Genomic DNA, 17,437 nt, shown 5'->3' with positions numbered 1-17,437 from the left:
ACTCTTGACTCTTGATACAAGTGGACAGTACAGTGATGGAGCTGGTAGAACTTCTGCCTCACAATGCCATAGGCCAGGATTCAATCCTGACCTCCAGTGCTGTCTGTTTGGAGTTTGTATGTTCGCCTTTTTTCCTCTAGGTGCTCCAGTCACCTTCCCAAAGTAGGTCAATCAGCCACTGTCAGTTGCACAATGTGTGCAGGTGAGTGGAGGGTGTTCATGAGAATCCAGGAAATGGGATTAGAGCAAGACAGGTGTAAATATGTGTGCTTTGTGGTCTGCAAGGATACAGTGGGCTGAACGGCCTCTTTGTGCAACTAAGAAATCTAATGGGCCTTTCCCACTTTGGCGATTTTTTTAGGCGACTGCCAGCGACTAGGACAATGGAATTCACCAAAGTCAGCACCAGTGACAACCTACGTCACCTGGCGACAACCTACGTTAACCTGGCGCCAACCGCACCTGCGACAACCTATGACAGCCCAAATTGTCGCCACTGTCGCAGAAAAAATTTCAACATGTCGCCTAAGTGGGACAGGCCCATAAGTTACACATACCTGAGTATGAGCCAGGACTGGGGTGGGGCAAGTGGGCAAAGAGAGTGAACAATGATGCCAGTATGACTGATGGATGAAGTGACAATGCCGCTGCATCTCATTCTCTACAGTCTGCATGTGGCCAGGAACTTATGAGTCGCTCCATCCCTCATGGCCACCCTAAATACAACCTTCCTTGTAACTCACTGTCGACAACGGCCCTGCTAGTCAGGAGATCAAGGCTCCTGATATGCCAGTTCCATCTGTCTTTCCTACTTGTGATCCGATGAAGTTCAATGAAGGTGCATGAGAACGACGGCACTTTGACAAAATTACGGAGTTATAACTCCATTCTTTACACAGGCTGTTGAAAATCCCAACAGCAGTTCTCCAGAGATGCTGCCTGAGCTGCTGAGCTACTCCAGCACTTTGTGTCTTTTTTTGCAAACCAGTATGAGCAGTTCATTGTTTCCCACAGCAGTTCACTGGTCATTGACCCACTGCTGATGAGTGGGAACTGTGGTGCACAAAGTTGTTGCATATTGCAAGTCCCCTCTTCTCCTTTGGTTGTTACTTTTCTCCTTGCAGGAAGAGATTTTGTACCAATGAGAGTAACTGCGAAGGGACAGTGGTAGAACGGTGTAGAGGTCAGAGTTCATTCATTGAAACCTAACAACAGGAATAAGAACAATGAGTGGCTTTCACCCAAAGAGCAGTCATTTGGTTGACTAAGTTACACTGAAATGATCCATTGATTCATAGGATTATAAAGCACGGAAACCTACACTTTCGTCCCACCTCACCCACACTGACTGTAATGCATATCCATGTTATTCCCACGCCCCCGCATTAGGTTGATATCCCACTACACGCTTTTTACCCAAATATAAATAGTACCCACAGAGAGTTGTGAGTCTGTGGAATTCTCTGACTCAGAGGGCGGTAGAGGCCGGTTCTCTGGATACTTTCAAGTGAGAGCTAGACAGGGCTCTTAAAGAAAGCGGAGTCAGGGGATATGGGGAGAAGGCAGGAATGGGGTTCTGATTGGGGATGATCAGCCATGATCACTTTGAATGGTGCTGGCTCAAGGGGCCGAATGGCCTACTCCTGCACCTATTGTTTATTGTCTATTGTCCACCTGTCCAAATAATCTTTAAAAGTTGCAATTACCACCATTTCTCTTGGCAACTCATTCCAGATATTCCTCCCTCTGTGAGAATGACTAATGGCCCCGTCCCACGGTACGAGTTCATTCCAAGAGCTCTCCCGGTTTAAAAAAAAATCAAACTCGTGGTAAGCACGGAGAATAAACGTAGCGGGTACGTCGGAGCTCGGGGACGTCTCTTAGCGGCCCATAACGCTAACGGCAGGTACTCGGGAAGATTAGCTAACGGCAGGTAAGCTCGGGAAGACTCGTAATTATTTTTCAACATGTTGAAAAATGTCCACGAGAGCCTCGAGTACCGACGAGCGGCCATTACCGTAAATCTCCGAGTTCGAATCAGGGCAAACTTGGGAGAGCTCTTGGAATGAACTCGTACCGTGGGACAGGGCCATTACTCTTGTACCCTCTTTTAAATTCCTCCCCTGTGCCCTCTAGTTTTAGACTGCTGTACTGGGGGGGGGGGAATAAAGACTGTGTATAGTATATCAATACTTCTGTTGATTTAAATGTGGCAAAAAATGGTATAAAATTGCATTTGGAGGTAGCCTGTTGCACAGGGTATTGGCGGGAGGATTTGAACGGAGCATCAACCTTGTACTTCACCTGGGCGTTTGAATGTACTCAACGGCCACGCTAAAAATAAAAGCAAAATTCATACAAGAATTGACTAATTTTAAACTACCTACATAATCCCTACCTCCATATTCTCTCTAATTTTCTAGTTTTGACTTCTTCATCACCCCATAATTATGTGGCTCTACAACATATGGATGTGCTTCTGTTGACAGAACCAATATATTTCTGACCCTCTTTTCATTGAGACACTCTATTCTTGACCATTCGTTGGGTTACCTGCTCTGAATTTCCTGTGGGCTTGCTGCCTGATAAAGGCACCCACGAAGCACTTGAGACGCCTTGCTGATTAAATATTTTGTTGTTAGCAACAAATAATTGTTATTAATAATAATCCAGTGGGATGAAGGGGGTGGGAAGAAATGAAACAAAATCGAAGGTCTCGATCGTTGGTCAAACCAGGAAGGTACCTGATTGTGCATCTTGTCGAAGTTCTTGCCCAGCATTCTCCTCATGTGCTTGCGTGAATGGGATGTCATCTGGTGCTTCAGAAGGAAGGAGAAGAGGCAGCCGTCGCGAATGCAGTGAAAGTGACTATTTACCTGGTTGTACTTGCAGCCTGCAAGACACAAAAGATAAACAAATAAATAATGCATGCCTTGTCAGGTGGCATCTCCAGAGTGGAAACAGTTGCGGTACGGGCATGCAGCAACTTGCCCGTTGCCATGGCAGCAAACAATGATTGCCATCACATTGACAGCGCTCCTGCATTCAATGTGCAAAGGTGAGGAAAATGAGTTAATGCAGAGCATTAAGCTGCGATGCCCCAATTGGACTGAAGGCAGTTGCTATGGACGCCATGCCACATTTCTGCATGCCGCACTGTTACAACCTGCTGGCTTGCTTCAGTGGGCGCCTCTTGATGCCTGTGGGCCTGACTGTCAGGGGTTCAACTCCTCGTTCAACTAACACTCTCCCCTGCAGTCTTTGGCCAATGTGTGAACTGATCTGGGGAATTGCTTTACAGTATGGACACGACGGGCTGAATGGCCCATCAATCCAACCGTAGAGCAGGAAAAGCGTCTGTGTTGATAGGATCACTGCAGAAGATAGACTGATATTCCCTTCTCAAACTCGGCGCAGATGCTCAATGACATTGACAGCTGTCACTCATGTTCCTCGGGCGTTCAACATTTGTGCTTTAACCTCTAACAATTTCCTTCTGCCTGTGTTTGTGTGGTCTGTTTGACAGCAGCCCCCTAAACAGTTCACAATTACTTTTGAAAAGCAACACCTCCATAGAGCAATGTGAAAGGCCCAAGAGAACTTGCTATCAGGATAACCCACAAGTTGTCCAAAACCATCGCACCAACCCACACACGCACACGCACACACACATATACACACACACACACACACACATACATACACACACACACACCCACATATACACACACACATACACACACACACACACACACACACACACACACACACACACACATCCACATATACACACATACACACACACACACGCACACACACACACATCCACATATACACACACACGCACACACGCACACCCTTCATTCTCTCTATTCCTCTACCGTCTCTATGCTTAAAGGCTTGTTTGACCTAGCATTTATGAATGAAAGGCTTCAACTATCAATCTTGCTTCTCCCTCCAGATGCTGCTTGACCTGCTGAGTGTTTCCAGCAGTTTCTGGTTATGTTAGCCTGCATAGTTTCAAAGTCCAGTGGACTAAGACAAGAGTCCTTAGGCAGCTCCACCCAAGTGGAACCCCCTCAGTAGCACCATGAAGAGTCAGCCCTCATAGGGTCAAACAGCACAGGAACAGGCCCCTTGGGCTAACTCGTGCAACCAAGATGCATGTATCAGCTAGTTCCATTTGACCCATGTCCCTCTCAACCTGAGCAAATGTATTTTAAATGTTAATGTACCTGCCTCAACTACTTCCTCCACAGCATGTTCCACATATGTACCACCCTCTGTGTGAAAAAGATGCCCCTCAGGTTCCTATCTGAATCTACCTCTCAACTTAATTTTAGTTCTTGATTCACCAACCCAAGGAAAAAGTCTGTGTATTCACCCTATCTACGCCCCTCATAATTTTATATACCTCTCTGTAAGATCACCCCCTCAATCTCCTACGCTCCAAGGAATAAGGTCCTAGCCTGTCCAGCCTCTCCCTATAACTCCCCAGTCCCCTCGAGTCCTGCTGCATTCTTGTAATTGTTTCTGTGTTCTTTCCAGCTCAATGGCATCTCCCTTACAGCAGACTGACTTTGAACATAGTACTCTGGTCTCTTCAGTGGATTTACCCACACCATTTGAGCTACCCTTTAGGGACACTGTTAACCTACAGGAGTAAGCAACGGCCATTGATCCAGGAACATGTGATCAAATCCCATCAAGGCAGCTAGGGAATATATCTTGGTTAAATAAATTCCAAAGTTAAATCCCAAAGTTGTGTTTAGCAGTGGCAAATCAGGGCACCACTTTTATTGATGGTGGATTACTAACACTCACTTTGAAAGGGTGGGGAGAGGGTTGGAATTGGTTGAAACATGCAGGATACTGTGGGGTCTTGGTGGGATAGATGTGGAGGGATATTTCTCCGTGTAAGTGAATCTAGTACTCGGGCACTTTTAAACAGAAGGGATCACCCATTTATGACGAAGATGAGGTGATTTTTTTTTCTTGCTGAAGTCCATGAGGCTTTGGAACCTTCAACCTCATTGGGCGGTGGATTCAGAGACGTCAAGGACTTTTAAGGTAGAGGTTGATGTATATTTGATAAAAACAGCACCAGAGACCGGGGTTCAATCCTGACTATGGACGCTGTCTGTATGGAGTTTGTACGTTCTCCCTGTGACATGTGTGGGTTTTCTCCGGGATCTCTGGCTTCCTCCCACACTCCAATGACGTACAGGTTTGTAGGTTAATTGGGTTGGTATAATTGTAAATTGTAGGATAGTGTTAGTATGCAGGGATCGCTGGTCGCGTGGACTTGGTGCGCCAAAGTGCCTGTTTCCGCACTGTATCTCTAACCTAAACTAAACGGGTGAATATTCAGCAGTGAAGACAATTAGCTTACAATAAGATTAGCTGTGATCTTGTTAAATGAGAAAGCAGGATTTGAGGGGCTGAATAGCCTTCTCGGGTTCTTCATCCGTCTTTTGATTCATTTGGGGAAGGAAATGCCAAAGTCCTACCCAGAGTGACCAATATGTGACTCCAGAGTTACCCATGTGTTACCTTACTCCCCCCTGAAGTGGTCTAGCCGCTTGTTCAGGAACGATGGGGACTGGCCAACAATCTCAAGACAGGTGAACAACACCGTGTGTACATCAATGGAAAAATTACACCGATGTAAGCTTTCCGTTGGCAGGAACCACTATACATTTTCAATCAAACCCAGCTTGTTATAGCTATTGTAAATCATCAGTCAGGATTGTAATTCACCTCCTTTAATTAATAAGATGCTGGATTCAATACAAGTATATTCATAAAGGTAATATAAAGAGAAGTCATAGAGAGGATTGCAGCTGATGTGTTAAAGCCTTGTGCTTTAATCAAACCTAATTGGTTGTAGCTGAGAGCTATAATGCAGCTATGAAAAGGAAAATGGCCTAGAGGGATTCTTCCCATATCTGTATCCCACCCCTGTGAAAATAACGGGATATAATCTCCTGACTCCTCCTCTTGGATCTCAGCTTCCTGCTTCCTACAGATTGCGGCTGTTAAACTCCACAACTGTTCTGGGGCAGAGGTGAAAGTCACCCGCTCTGAGCTGGTACAATGTACCGTTAACATTATAACGTCCAACCTTCAGCACAGACTGCGTTTACTGGTAGGGTTGCGCTGGTGATGGTGACTAGTTCTATCACGTCTTTGTGATGTGGGTGGAAAGCGGAGCCCCACGCGGTCACAGGGAGAACGTGTAAACTCCACACAGACAGCATAGAAGGTCAGGATCGAACCCGTGGATCTGCGGCGCTGTGAGGCACCAGCTGTATCAACTGCACCACTGTGCCGCCTTGATTTCAACCAGAAGTTAGGGCCAGTGGAAGGGCTTTGGCCATTTGTGGAGGAGCACTGCAAAGTGACGAATATTCCACACATAATGATTCCGTAATGACAGGGTGGGATGATACGTCTGGCCAGGTTACTCCCCCCAACTCTTTGAGTCACAGAATAATGGGATATAGAAACAGCCGGAAATTGGAGGAACAGCACCTCATATTCCGCCTGGGTTACTTGCGTCCGGATAGCATGAACATTGAATTCTCCCAATTTTGCTAGCCCTTGCTGTCTCCTCCCCTTCCTTAACCCTCGAGCTGTCTCCTCTCATCCCCCCGCCCTCGGGCTCCTCCTCCCTTTTCCCTTCCTTCTCCCCCCCACCCCCCATCAGTCTGAAGAAGGGTTTCGGCCCGAAACGTCGCCCATTTCATAGAAACATAGAAATTAGGTGCAGGAGTAGGCCATTCGGCCCTTCGAGCCTGCACCGCCATTCAATATGATCATGGCTGATCATCCAACTCAGTATCCCGTACCTGCCTTCTCTCCATACCCTCTGATCCCCTTAGCCACAAGGGCCACATCTAACTCCCTCTTAAATATAGCCAATGAACTGGCCTCGACTACCCTCTGTGGCAGAGAGTTCCAGAGATTCACCACTCTCTGTGTGAAAAAAGTTCTTCTCATCTCGGTTTTAAAGGATTTCCCCCTTATCCTTAAGATGTGACCCCTTGTCCTGGACTTCATCAACATCGGGAGCAATCTTCCTGCATCTAGCCTGTCCAACCCCTTAAGAATTTTGTAAGTTTCTATAAGATCCCCTCTCAATCTCCTAAATTCTAGAGAGTATAAACCAAGTCTATCCAGTCTTTCTTCATAAGACAGTCCTGACATCCCAGGAATCAGTCTGGTGAACCTTCTCTGCACTCCCTCTATGGCAATAATGTCCTTCCTCAGATTTGGAGACCAAAACTGTACGCAATACTCCAGGTGTGGTCTCACCCAGTCTCACCCAGGTACAACTGCAGTAGAACCTCCCTGCTCCTATACTCAAATCCTTTTGCTATGAAAGCTAACATACCATTCGCTTTCTTCACTGCCTGCTGCACCTGCATGCCCACTTTCAATGACTGGTGTACCATGACACCCAGGTCTCGCTGCATCTCCCCTTTTCCTAGTCGGCCACCATTTAGATAATAGTCTGCTTTCCTGTTTTTGCCACCAAAATGGATAACCTCACATTTATCCACATTATACTGCATCTGCCAAACATTTGCCCACTCACCCAGCCTATCCAAGTCACCTTGCAGTCTCCTAGCATCCTCCTCACAGCTAACACTGCCCCCCAGCTTAGTGTCATCCGCAAACTTGGAGATATTGCCTTCAATTCCCTCATCCAGATCATTAATATATATTGTAAATAGCTGGGGTCCCAGCACTGAGCCTTGCGGTACCCCACTAGTCACTGCCTGCCATTGTGAAAAGGACCCGTTTACTCCTACTCTTTGCTTCCCGTTTGCCAACCAGTTCTCTATCCACATCAATACTGAACCCCCAATGCCGTGTGCTTTAAGTTTGTATACTAATCTCTTATGTGGGACCTTGTCGAAAGTCTTCTGGAAGTCCAGATACACCACATCCACTGGGTCTCCCCTATCCACGCTACTAGTTACATCCTCGAAAAATTCTATAAGATTCGTCAGACATGATTTACCTTTTGTAAATCCATGCTGACTTTGTCCAATGATTTCACCACTTTCCAAATGTGCTGCTATCCCATCTTTAATAACTGACTCTAGCAGTTTCCCCACTACCGATGTTAGACTAACTGGTCTGTAATTCCCCGTTTTCTCTCTCCCTCCCTTCTTAAAAAGTGGGGTTACGTTTGCTACCCGCCAATCCTCAGGAACTACTCCAGAATCTAAAGAGTTTTGAAAGATTATTACTAATGCATCCACTATTTCTGGAGCTACTTCCTTAAGTACTCTGGGATGCAGCCTATCTGGCCCTGGGGATTTATCGGCCTTTAATCCATTCAATTTACCCAACACCACTTCCCGGCTAACCTGGATTTCACTCAATTCCTCCAACTCCTTTGACCCGCGGTCCCCTGCTATTTCCGGCAGATTATTTATGTCTTCCTGAGTGAAGACGGAACCAAAGTAGTTATTCAATTGGTCCGCCATATCCTTGTTCCCCATGATCAACTCACCTGTTTCTGACTGCAAGGGACCTACATTTGTTTTAACTAATCTCTTTCTTTTCACATATCTATAAAAACTTTTGCAGTCAGTTTTTATGTTCCCTGCCAGTTTTCTTTCATAATCTATTTTTCCTTCCCAAATTAAGCCCTTTGTCCTCCTCTGCTGGTCTCTGAATTTCTCCCAGTCCTCCGGTATGCTGCTTTTTCTGGCTAATTTGTACGCATCATCCTTCGCTTTGATACTATCCCTGATTTCCCTTGTTATCCACAGATGCACTACCTTCCCTGATTTATTCTTTTGCCACACTGGGATGAACAATTTTTGTAGTTCATCCATGCAGTCTTTAAATGTCTTCCATTGCATATCCACCGTCAACCCTTTTAGAATTAATTGCCAGTCAATCTTGGCCAATTCACGTCTCATACCCTCAAAGTTACCTTTCTTTAAGTTCAGAACCATTGTTCCTGAATTAACAATGTCACTCTCCATCCTAATGAAGAACTCAACCATATTATGGTCACTCTTGCCCAAGGGGGCACGTACAACAAGACTGCTAACTAACCCTTTCTCATTACTCAATACCAGTCTAAAATAGCCTGCTCTCTCGTTGGTTCCTCTACATGTTGATTTAGATAACTATCCCGCATACATTCCAAAAAATCCTCTTCCTCAGCACCCCTGCCAATTTGATTCACCCAATCTATATGTAGATTGAAGTCACCCATTATAACGGTTTTGCCTTTGTCACACGCATTTCTAATTTCCTGTTTGATACCATCTCCAACTTCACTACTACTGTTAGGTGGCCTGTACACAACACCCACCAGCGTTTTCTGCCCCTTAGTGTTTCGCAGCTCTACCCATACCGATTCCACATCCTCCAAACTAATGTCCTTCCTTTCCATTGCGTTAATCTCCTCTCTAATCAGCAACGCTACCCCACCTCCTTTTCCTTTCTCTCTATCCCTCCTGAATATTGAATATCCCTGGATGTTCAGCTCCCAGCCTTGGTCACCCTGGAGCCATGTCTCCGTGATCCCAACTATATCATAGTCATTAATAGCTATCTGCACATTCAACTCATCCACCTTATTACGAATGCTCCCTGCATTGAGACACAAAGCCTTCAGGCTTGTTTTTACAACACTGTTACCCCTTATACAATTATGTTGAAAAGTGGCCCTTTTTGATTTTTGCCCTGGATTTTCCGGCCTGCGACTTTTACTTTTCACCTTGCTACCTATTGCTTCTACCCTCATTTTACACCCCTCTGTCTCTACGCTCACACATTTAAGAAACCCTTTCCCTTTAACTCCATCCTCCACTATCCCATTCGACATCCTTCGCTTCATAGATGCTGCTGCACCCGCTGAGTTTCTCCAGCATTTTTGTGTACCTTAGAAACAGCCTTGTTGCTTTAACTTGTCCATGACAACCAACTGCCGACCTCAACTAGTCCCATTTTCTGTACATTTGCCCTTATCTTTCTAAACATGTCCTATCCATGTACCTATTCAAATGTCTTTTCAATGTTGTAATTGCATGTGCCTCCTCCGGCAGCTCGTTCCATACACCCACCACCCTTTGAGTGGAAAAGTTACCCCTCAGGTATCTATTAAATCTTTCCCTCCTCACTCTCCGACAGGTCAGCTCATCGAAGGCAAGTGTGTTTTGCGAATGGACAAAATGGGAGCAAACCATGTCGCAAGGTATCTGCACTGACATGGAGTGGTTGAATATAAGGACTGGGGAGTTGCTGGAGCAAGAGCCAACAAGCATACATTACAATCTGGACAGCATTAGATGCGATGGCAGGCGTTTCTGTGATTAAATAACAAAAGATATTCCACATTTCATCACATTGTACAAAGACCCTAAGTGTATTTTGACCATCTCAGGAAACATTAATGGTTTGTTTTCAGTGCCTCACTTTCTTGACCTCAATGTCCTACTTCATCTCTCCTTAAAACCAACCTCTTTGACTTGCCCTGACCATTCTATAGGTGAGCTGGAGCAAAGAAGGTCCACATGGTGTAACTTGGGGCTGCTCTACCACACCAACATCATGGTGTTAGTACAATTCCCTCTTTGCCCTTTGGATCCTCACCCAGACGGCCGCACTCTTCTCGTTTGGTGAAGTACTTGAACCCATTGGCAGCTCGTCTCTCAGCCTTCTCGTGCTTTTTGACATGCCAGGGGAGCTTTGTCGTGATGTTAGTCACAAAGTTGCAGAATGGCCGTAAGCAGTGGTAGTGTCCTCTCATACGGAACTCACAATGCTGTAACGGGATAGAAGTATGTTGTTAGATGGCAGCAGACTTCCGACATTACAGTCACTGGTGAATGGACTTTCCCCGACAACTGTCCTTGTAACACATCTGAAGAAGGTTCCCGACCCAAAATGTTGTTGGTTTGTTCCTTCTGCAGATACTGCCTGACGCACTGAGTTCCTTTGTTTTACTCAAGATTCCAGCAACTGTAATATTTTGTATTTCTATAACATGCAAGAGCCTGTATCTCTTTCTTAAAAGCAATACCCACTCGATGACAGGGACCTGTTCTGTATTCCTCTTCCAGAAGAAGGGTCCACCGACCACTTTCAAGCTGGCCATTTCCTGCTTGTCATCTCTCCAAGGACAGTGATATCCACACTAGAGTGTCTGTTCCTCAGCTGAGAGAGAGCAGAGCCACTCTGTTCTGCTGGGACCTGACCAGGTCCTGCATGTTGTATTGAGGAGTGGAGGAGACCAGGACCTGCTGATCTCAAGTGTTGTCAATGTCAATACCTCGGTGGGTGGGAGTACACTGGGCTACTGGGATATCAGTGCTACCACCAGAATACAATGGGACAAAAGCAGTAAGTACAATTACAAATGCCCTAACTTCACTTCAAGTCAAAACTAACATGTACCGGTTGTATGGCTCCCTTGAGTAAAACAAAAATGTTGGAGTAACTCAATGGATCAGGCAGCATCGGTGGAGGGAATGGATGGGCTGCGTTCAATCCCTCCACAGATGCTGCCTGACCCGCTGAGTTACTCCAACGTTTTGTGTTTTACTCAAGATTTCAGCATCTGCAGCTCCTTGTTTCTCCAGAGGGTCAGGCAGCATCTCTGGAGAACATGGACAGGTGACGTTTTGGGTCGGGACGAAAAAGTCTGAAGATGGGTCCTGACCTGAAAAGTCACCCATCCGTGTTCTCCAGAGATGCCACTTGACCCGCTGAGTTCCTTCAGCACTCTGTGCCTTAAACCGTTAGTTTTGTTAATTCATTTTATATTAATGCATACAGAGGCATTGCTGCGGTGCAGTTAATAGAGCCGCTGACTGACAGTTCCAGTCTCAGAGGCTCAATCCCGGCTGGCGTTTTCACGGTTCTCCTTGTGTCGATTCTCCCAGTGCTCCGGATTCTTCCCACATCTCAAAGATGTGCGAAGTGGTTGGTTAATTTGCCCTGGTGTGTGTAGGTGAGTGGCAGACTCTGTTGGCGATGGGGACGGAGAGTTGATGGGAATGTGGAACAAATTAAATGGATTGGTGTAGGATTGTTGTAAGCGGGTGCTTAATGATTGGTCCTGACTTGATCGAGTCTAAAGGGGCTGTTATGTGCCGTATGACTCTACTGGTGGTACTCATTAGTTATCACTATTGATCCCAGCTCAGGTTTATTCTCCTCCCCTAATAGCCCTCTGAACCACATACCTTGTTGGGCATTTCAGAATGGAGGTCAACCACAACATTTCAAGTTCACATCACCATTTATTCCAGATTTTATTTAGATTTTCTATCTGAATTAATTGGTCCTGAGCTCTGGATGACTACAGATCCAATAACTGCTCTGGCATTGCATCTTCTCCCAGCCTGGACTAGCAGTGACCATGGACACAACATGTGGTGCCTCTATCCCTTTGTGGGCCGACCACTCAATCAATGCTCTTGGATCGGTTACTGCGCTGGCATCTCTAACCTCTCTCCATCTACATGTCACCAATGACTCATCCCTCGAGGGCATACTCCATTTCCAGTTGAGTGAATGGCTGTGAACTGGTCCTGATTCACAGGTTGTTTTTACTTCAAGCCAATCTCTAGGAATCGGTGAACCTCAGGGTTGAAGTGGAATAAATCTTACGCCAGTTACTGGGAATGACCCTGAACATACTGGAGTGGACGCAAACTACAAAGCTGCTCTGATTCTGTGTTCATAACACAGGAAAAGTATACGGGTCTAATAAAGGAAAAAAACAATGATGATGCTTTCAACCTGCCTTCCATTGACTCCATCTACACGTCAGGCTGCCTCGGCAAGGCCATCAGCATAATCAGGGACCATTCTCATCCTGTTTACTTACTTTCCCATCAAGCAAGAGGTACAGAAGTTTGAAAATGCATATCTCCAGATTCAGGGACATTTTCTTCCCAACTGTTATCAGGCAATTGAACTGTCCTCAGATCAGCTAGTGTGTGGTCCAGACCTCCCATCTATCTCATTGAAGACCTTTGAGCTAACTTTAATCAGACTTTACCTTGCTCTAAATGTTGTGCCCTTTACCCTTATCTGTACACTGGACGGCTTGATTGTAATCATGTATAATCTTTACTTTGGTTGGACAATAATAATAAACTGAACTAAAGAATAGGTCAAGAGGTCCCAAAGTGGTTTGGATGTTTGTGCCACTGTTGTAAAGTGGATCTGATGGACATCTGACAGATAAGAGTGCAGAAGCTGTCAGTCGGAACCACACTGTGGAGTCTTAAGGGTCTTAAGGGCCTGTCCCACTTTCACGACCTAATTCATTACCTTTTTTACTCGTGGACATTTTTCATCGTGCTAGAAAAAATGCCCCGACGTACTTAATGCCACAAGTACCTACGACTAGCATCACGGCCTCCTACGACCTTGTGACGACCATGCTGCGAGTATGAGTCAAGGGCAAACTCGGCAGAGGTCGTGAATTAGGTCGTGAAAGTGGGACAGGCCCTTTACTAGGGTTTGTCCTAAAGTCAGAAGTAACTAACAGCATAGAAACAGACTTCATCCAACATCCATTTTACATCAATCCTCTTTTTAATCTCCCCACATTGCCGTGAACTCAGATTCTACCACTCACCGACACATCAGGGACAATGTAGTTTGCAGTTTGCAGTTGAGGCTTTGGGTTTTGGGTCCGTTCCCAGTTTAATTTCCAGACATTCCTCAGTAAGTGGACTACCAATCTGCACATATTTGGAATTGTGGAGGAAATCGGAGCGCCCAGAGGAAACCCATAAGATCACACAAGGAGACCGTGCAAACTCCACGCTGGCAGCACTGGAGGTCAGGATTGAAAAGCCTAGGTCGCTGGACATGTTCCATTGTGCTGCTCAGTGTGAGAATGTGGATCTGGGATGTCTGTTAAAGCACAGCCTGCACTGACCAGTACACTAGCACTAACTAGCGGCAATTTACAGTTTTTACCGAAATTTGTGCGTGGGATTGGTGGAGGTCTATGGCAGCAGCCAATACCTATTCTGAACTTGTTTTGCTATTGCTGGATCATTGGATTTGAGTGGAATCCAATCCATTGAAAAGAATGGAGGTGTTTATCCAGAGGTTTGAATGTTTTATACAGTCATATGCATTGGAGACGTTGAATTGTTTTGCCTGGAATGTTTTTGGTGCTTTTAGATTTCCCATTGTGTCTCCCAGGGCAGTTACTGAGGAAGTTTCAGTACAAAGGTCCGCTGAGCTGGTGGCCTGACGATGATAGACAACAAGGTGGATCCCAAACCAGACGTGATCTCAGTTTACGTACCTGATTGGGACAGAGACACTGCAGAGAGTAGTAGGAGAACTGGTCTCGTACGTTGACCAGGTTGTTGTTGGGATTGATGTGGTCGAGACAATGTGACTCAGCCTTCCCCGATGTTTTACAGACATACTTGCAGTTTCCAAACAAACAGTGGAAGTGGAATTTGTTCGAGTATTTGCAGTCAGTCGCCAGGCAGGGATCGCTAAAGAGAATAAAAAAACGTTGTTAGATAAAATGCATGCCGACCAGGAAGAAGGAACGGCATTTCTTTAGTGCCACTCAAAGCACTCCGGAGATGTTGGATTCAGTGATGTTCTTCCTGAAGTGTTTTAATGCAAGAAATCACTGCACAGCAATATTTTAATGGCTGCATATTATGCTTTGGGGAGGTCGATGGAGGAATAAACATCTTCCTCTCCAACATAACAACACCGTAGTTTCTATCCCCACAGCGGAGAGTTTAATGTGTCATCTGAAGGATGACATTGCCCAAAGTCAAGATCTCCCTATAACCTTCATCTCCAACAATGCAGGTCTATCTCTATCCTTCATCCAGGGCACGACTCACTTAGTGACAGCACATACATTTCTGCTCTCTTCTCTCAAGTAGGTCTTCTGACTCGTAGGCATGGGAATTACTTACTGACCCACAGCTGGGCAAGAGTCTACTTACACCAGCAAGGAGGATTGTTTCTGGTCATCGCAGTGGGAATCAGCTGAGGGTCTCATCTTCTGTTTGGTTCAGGCAAGCGTTAGCCAAAATCAGATATGTGGGACTGTGGTCATCAATAGGATGCTTCAAATGTGACATAAGTACATTTGTAAAGTCTGTAACCGTTGAGGTTTTGGAATTTGGGTTCCTTTCCAGTTTAATTCCATGACTTTCCTCAGCTAGAGGACTTGTTTCAGTGAATCTGTCCCAACTGGGAATTCGAATTCTGCAGAAGCCCAAAATGCTACATCCTATTCATACAGGTGCCTTGACCCCCAACATTGCTCCTTGCTGCGACTTTTACGCTTCACAATACATACGGTGTTGAAGCATTTAATGGCCGCTGTAAATTCCCAGTGACACTCCGACATTCACAGCTGCCTTCGATCCTCATGAAGCAGCAGTGATAAATGTATATTGTAAACTTCCATGATGTAAGAAAGTTCACAATATCAATCACGTAACTACAGTCAGATAACGGATTAGTGCTATATGTCAAACAGACAATAACAGATACCTGAAAATAGATTATGCAGCCAGTTCAGTCAAAAGGTTTAGTGGTTGTCAAGAAGTCCAAATGCTCAAAGCACATGCCCACGAGGTTGGATTAATGTTTAGAGCTTGCACTCAGCGATCTATCATTTATAAGACAGATTGACAGTGGCAATTTTAGTTCAAATAATCAAGGCAACATAATTTAACGTCAAGATTTGATGGTGTTGTTCCAGTTTTGAGAGAAGCCAGGAGCTCCTGTTTACTGTCCAATGAACTGTGTTGAAAGGAGGAGGGAGGAAAGAGCTGGTGTCTGATTTGTCGTCCACAGTGGGCATCACGGCGACACAGCGACACAGCGCCAGCGACCAGGGTTCGATCCGGACTACGTGGGTTTCCTCCGGGCGCTCTGGTTTCCTCCCACATGCCAAAGATGTGCAGGTTTGTAAGTTAATTGGCTTCGTTAAAATTGTAAATTGCCCCCAGAGTGTCGGATGGTGCTACTGTACGGGGTGGTCGCTGGTCGGCCGACGGGCCTGTTTCTGCGCTGCATCTCTAAACAAAACTAAACTAATGTCTGAAGAAGAAAGATGGAGACACATTTCATTTGGGGATGAGCGAGGAGGGCATATTTTGTCAAGGTGGCTCACGTAAACGACACGTGCTGCCCATTGCTGCTGAGTTGCAGTGACAACGAGAAGAATGGAATAAAAACTAATGGGGAAATAACCTGCTGTTGATTACACAGATACATAGACAAAGGTGCAGGAGTAGGCCATTCGGCCCCTCGAGCGAGCATCGCCATTCAATGTGATCATTTCTGATCATCCACAATCAGTACCCCGTTCCTGCCTTCTCCCCATACCCCATGATTCTGCTAGCCCTAAGAGCGCTATCTATCTCTCTTTTGAATGCGTCCAGTGAATCGGCCTCCACTGCCTTCCGAGGCAGAGAATTCCACAAATTCACAACTCTCTGTGTGAAAATATTTTCCTCATCTCAGTTCTAAATGACCGACTCCTTCTACTTAAACTGTGGCCCCTGTTTCTGGACTGCCCCAACATCGGGAACATGTTTCCTGCATCTAGCGTGTCTAATCCCTTAATAATTTTATATGCTTCTATAAGATCCCCTCTCATCCTTCTAAATTCCAGTGAATACAAGCTTAGTTACTCCATTCTTTCATAATATGACAGTCCTGCCATCCCGGGAATTAATCTCGTGAACCTACGCTGCACTCCCTCAATAGCAAGAATGTCCTTCCTCAAATTAGGAGACCAAAACTGCACACAATACTCCAGGTGTGGTCTCACCAGGGCCCTGTACAACTGCAGAAGGACCTCTTTGCTCCTATACTCTTGTTATGAAGGCCAACATGCCATTAGCTTTCTTCACTGCCTGTTGTACCTGCATGCTTACTTTCAGTGACTGATGTACAAGGACAACCAGGTCTCGTTGTACTTCCCCTTTTCCTAACCTGACACCATTCAAATAATAATTTGCCTTCCCGTTCTTGCCACGAAAGTAGATATCCCCACATTTTTCCACATTATACTGCATCTGCCATGCATCTGCCCATTTACCCAACCTGTCCAAGATAACCTGCATCCTCATAGCATTCTCTTCACAGTTCACACTGCCACCCAGCTATGTGTCACCTGCAAATTAAAATTTGCTACTTTTAATTCCTTCAACTTAATCATTAATGTATATTGTAAATAGCTGCGGTTCCAGCACCGAGCCTTGTGGCACTCCACTAGTCACTGCCTGCCATTCCGAAAGGGACAAGTATACCCCTACTCTTTGTTTCCTGTCTGCCAACCAATTTTCTAACCATGTCAGTACCCTACCCCCAATACCATGTGCTCTAATTCCACTAACCTCCTATGTGGGACCTTATCAAAAACTTTCTAAAGTCCAGGTAC

At 45.5% G+C, this 17,437-nt stretch overlaps 1 protein-coding gene across 1 annotated transcript in view; it reads right to left on the bottom strand.

The window, feature by feature from the left end:
• casz1 (castor zinc finger 1) overlaps positions 1–17,437 on the bottom strand; it is a gene marked incomplete at its 5' end in the record, with an annotated part of 109,909 nt that overhangs the window by 19,135 nt on the left and 73,337 nt on the right. Inside the window, 3 exons of the mRNA XM_033048510.1 lie at positions 2,745–2,893; positions 10,627–10,798; positions 14,312–14,510. Of these exons, the coding sequence (XP_032904401.1) occupies positions 2,745–2,893; positions 10,627–10,798; positions 14,312–14,510 (520 nt within the window). The remainder of the gene's footprint in view (positions 1–2,744; positions 2,894–10,626; positions 10,799–14,311; positions 14,511–17,437) is intronic.

This window comes from Amblyraja radiata, chromosome 31 (genome assembly GCF_010909765.2).
Source record: "Amblyraja radiata isolate CabotCenter1 chromosome 31, sAmbRad1.1.pri, whole genome shotgun sequence".
In the NCBI taxonomy this organism is placed as follows: Eukaryota; Metazoa; Chordata; class Chondrichthyes; order Rajiformes; family Rajidae; genus Amblyraja; species Amblyraja radiata.
Note: the sequence above shows the minus strand (reverse complement) of the source record. Positions and strands in the feature narration are given on the sequence as shown.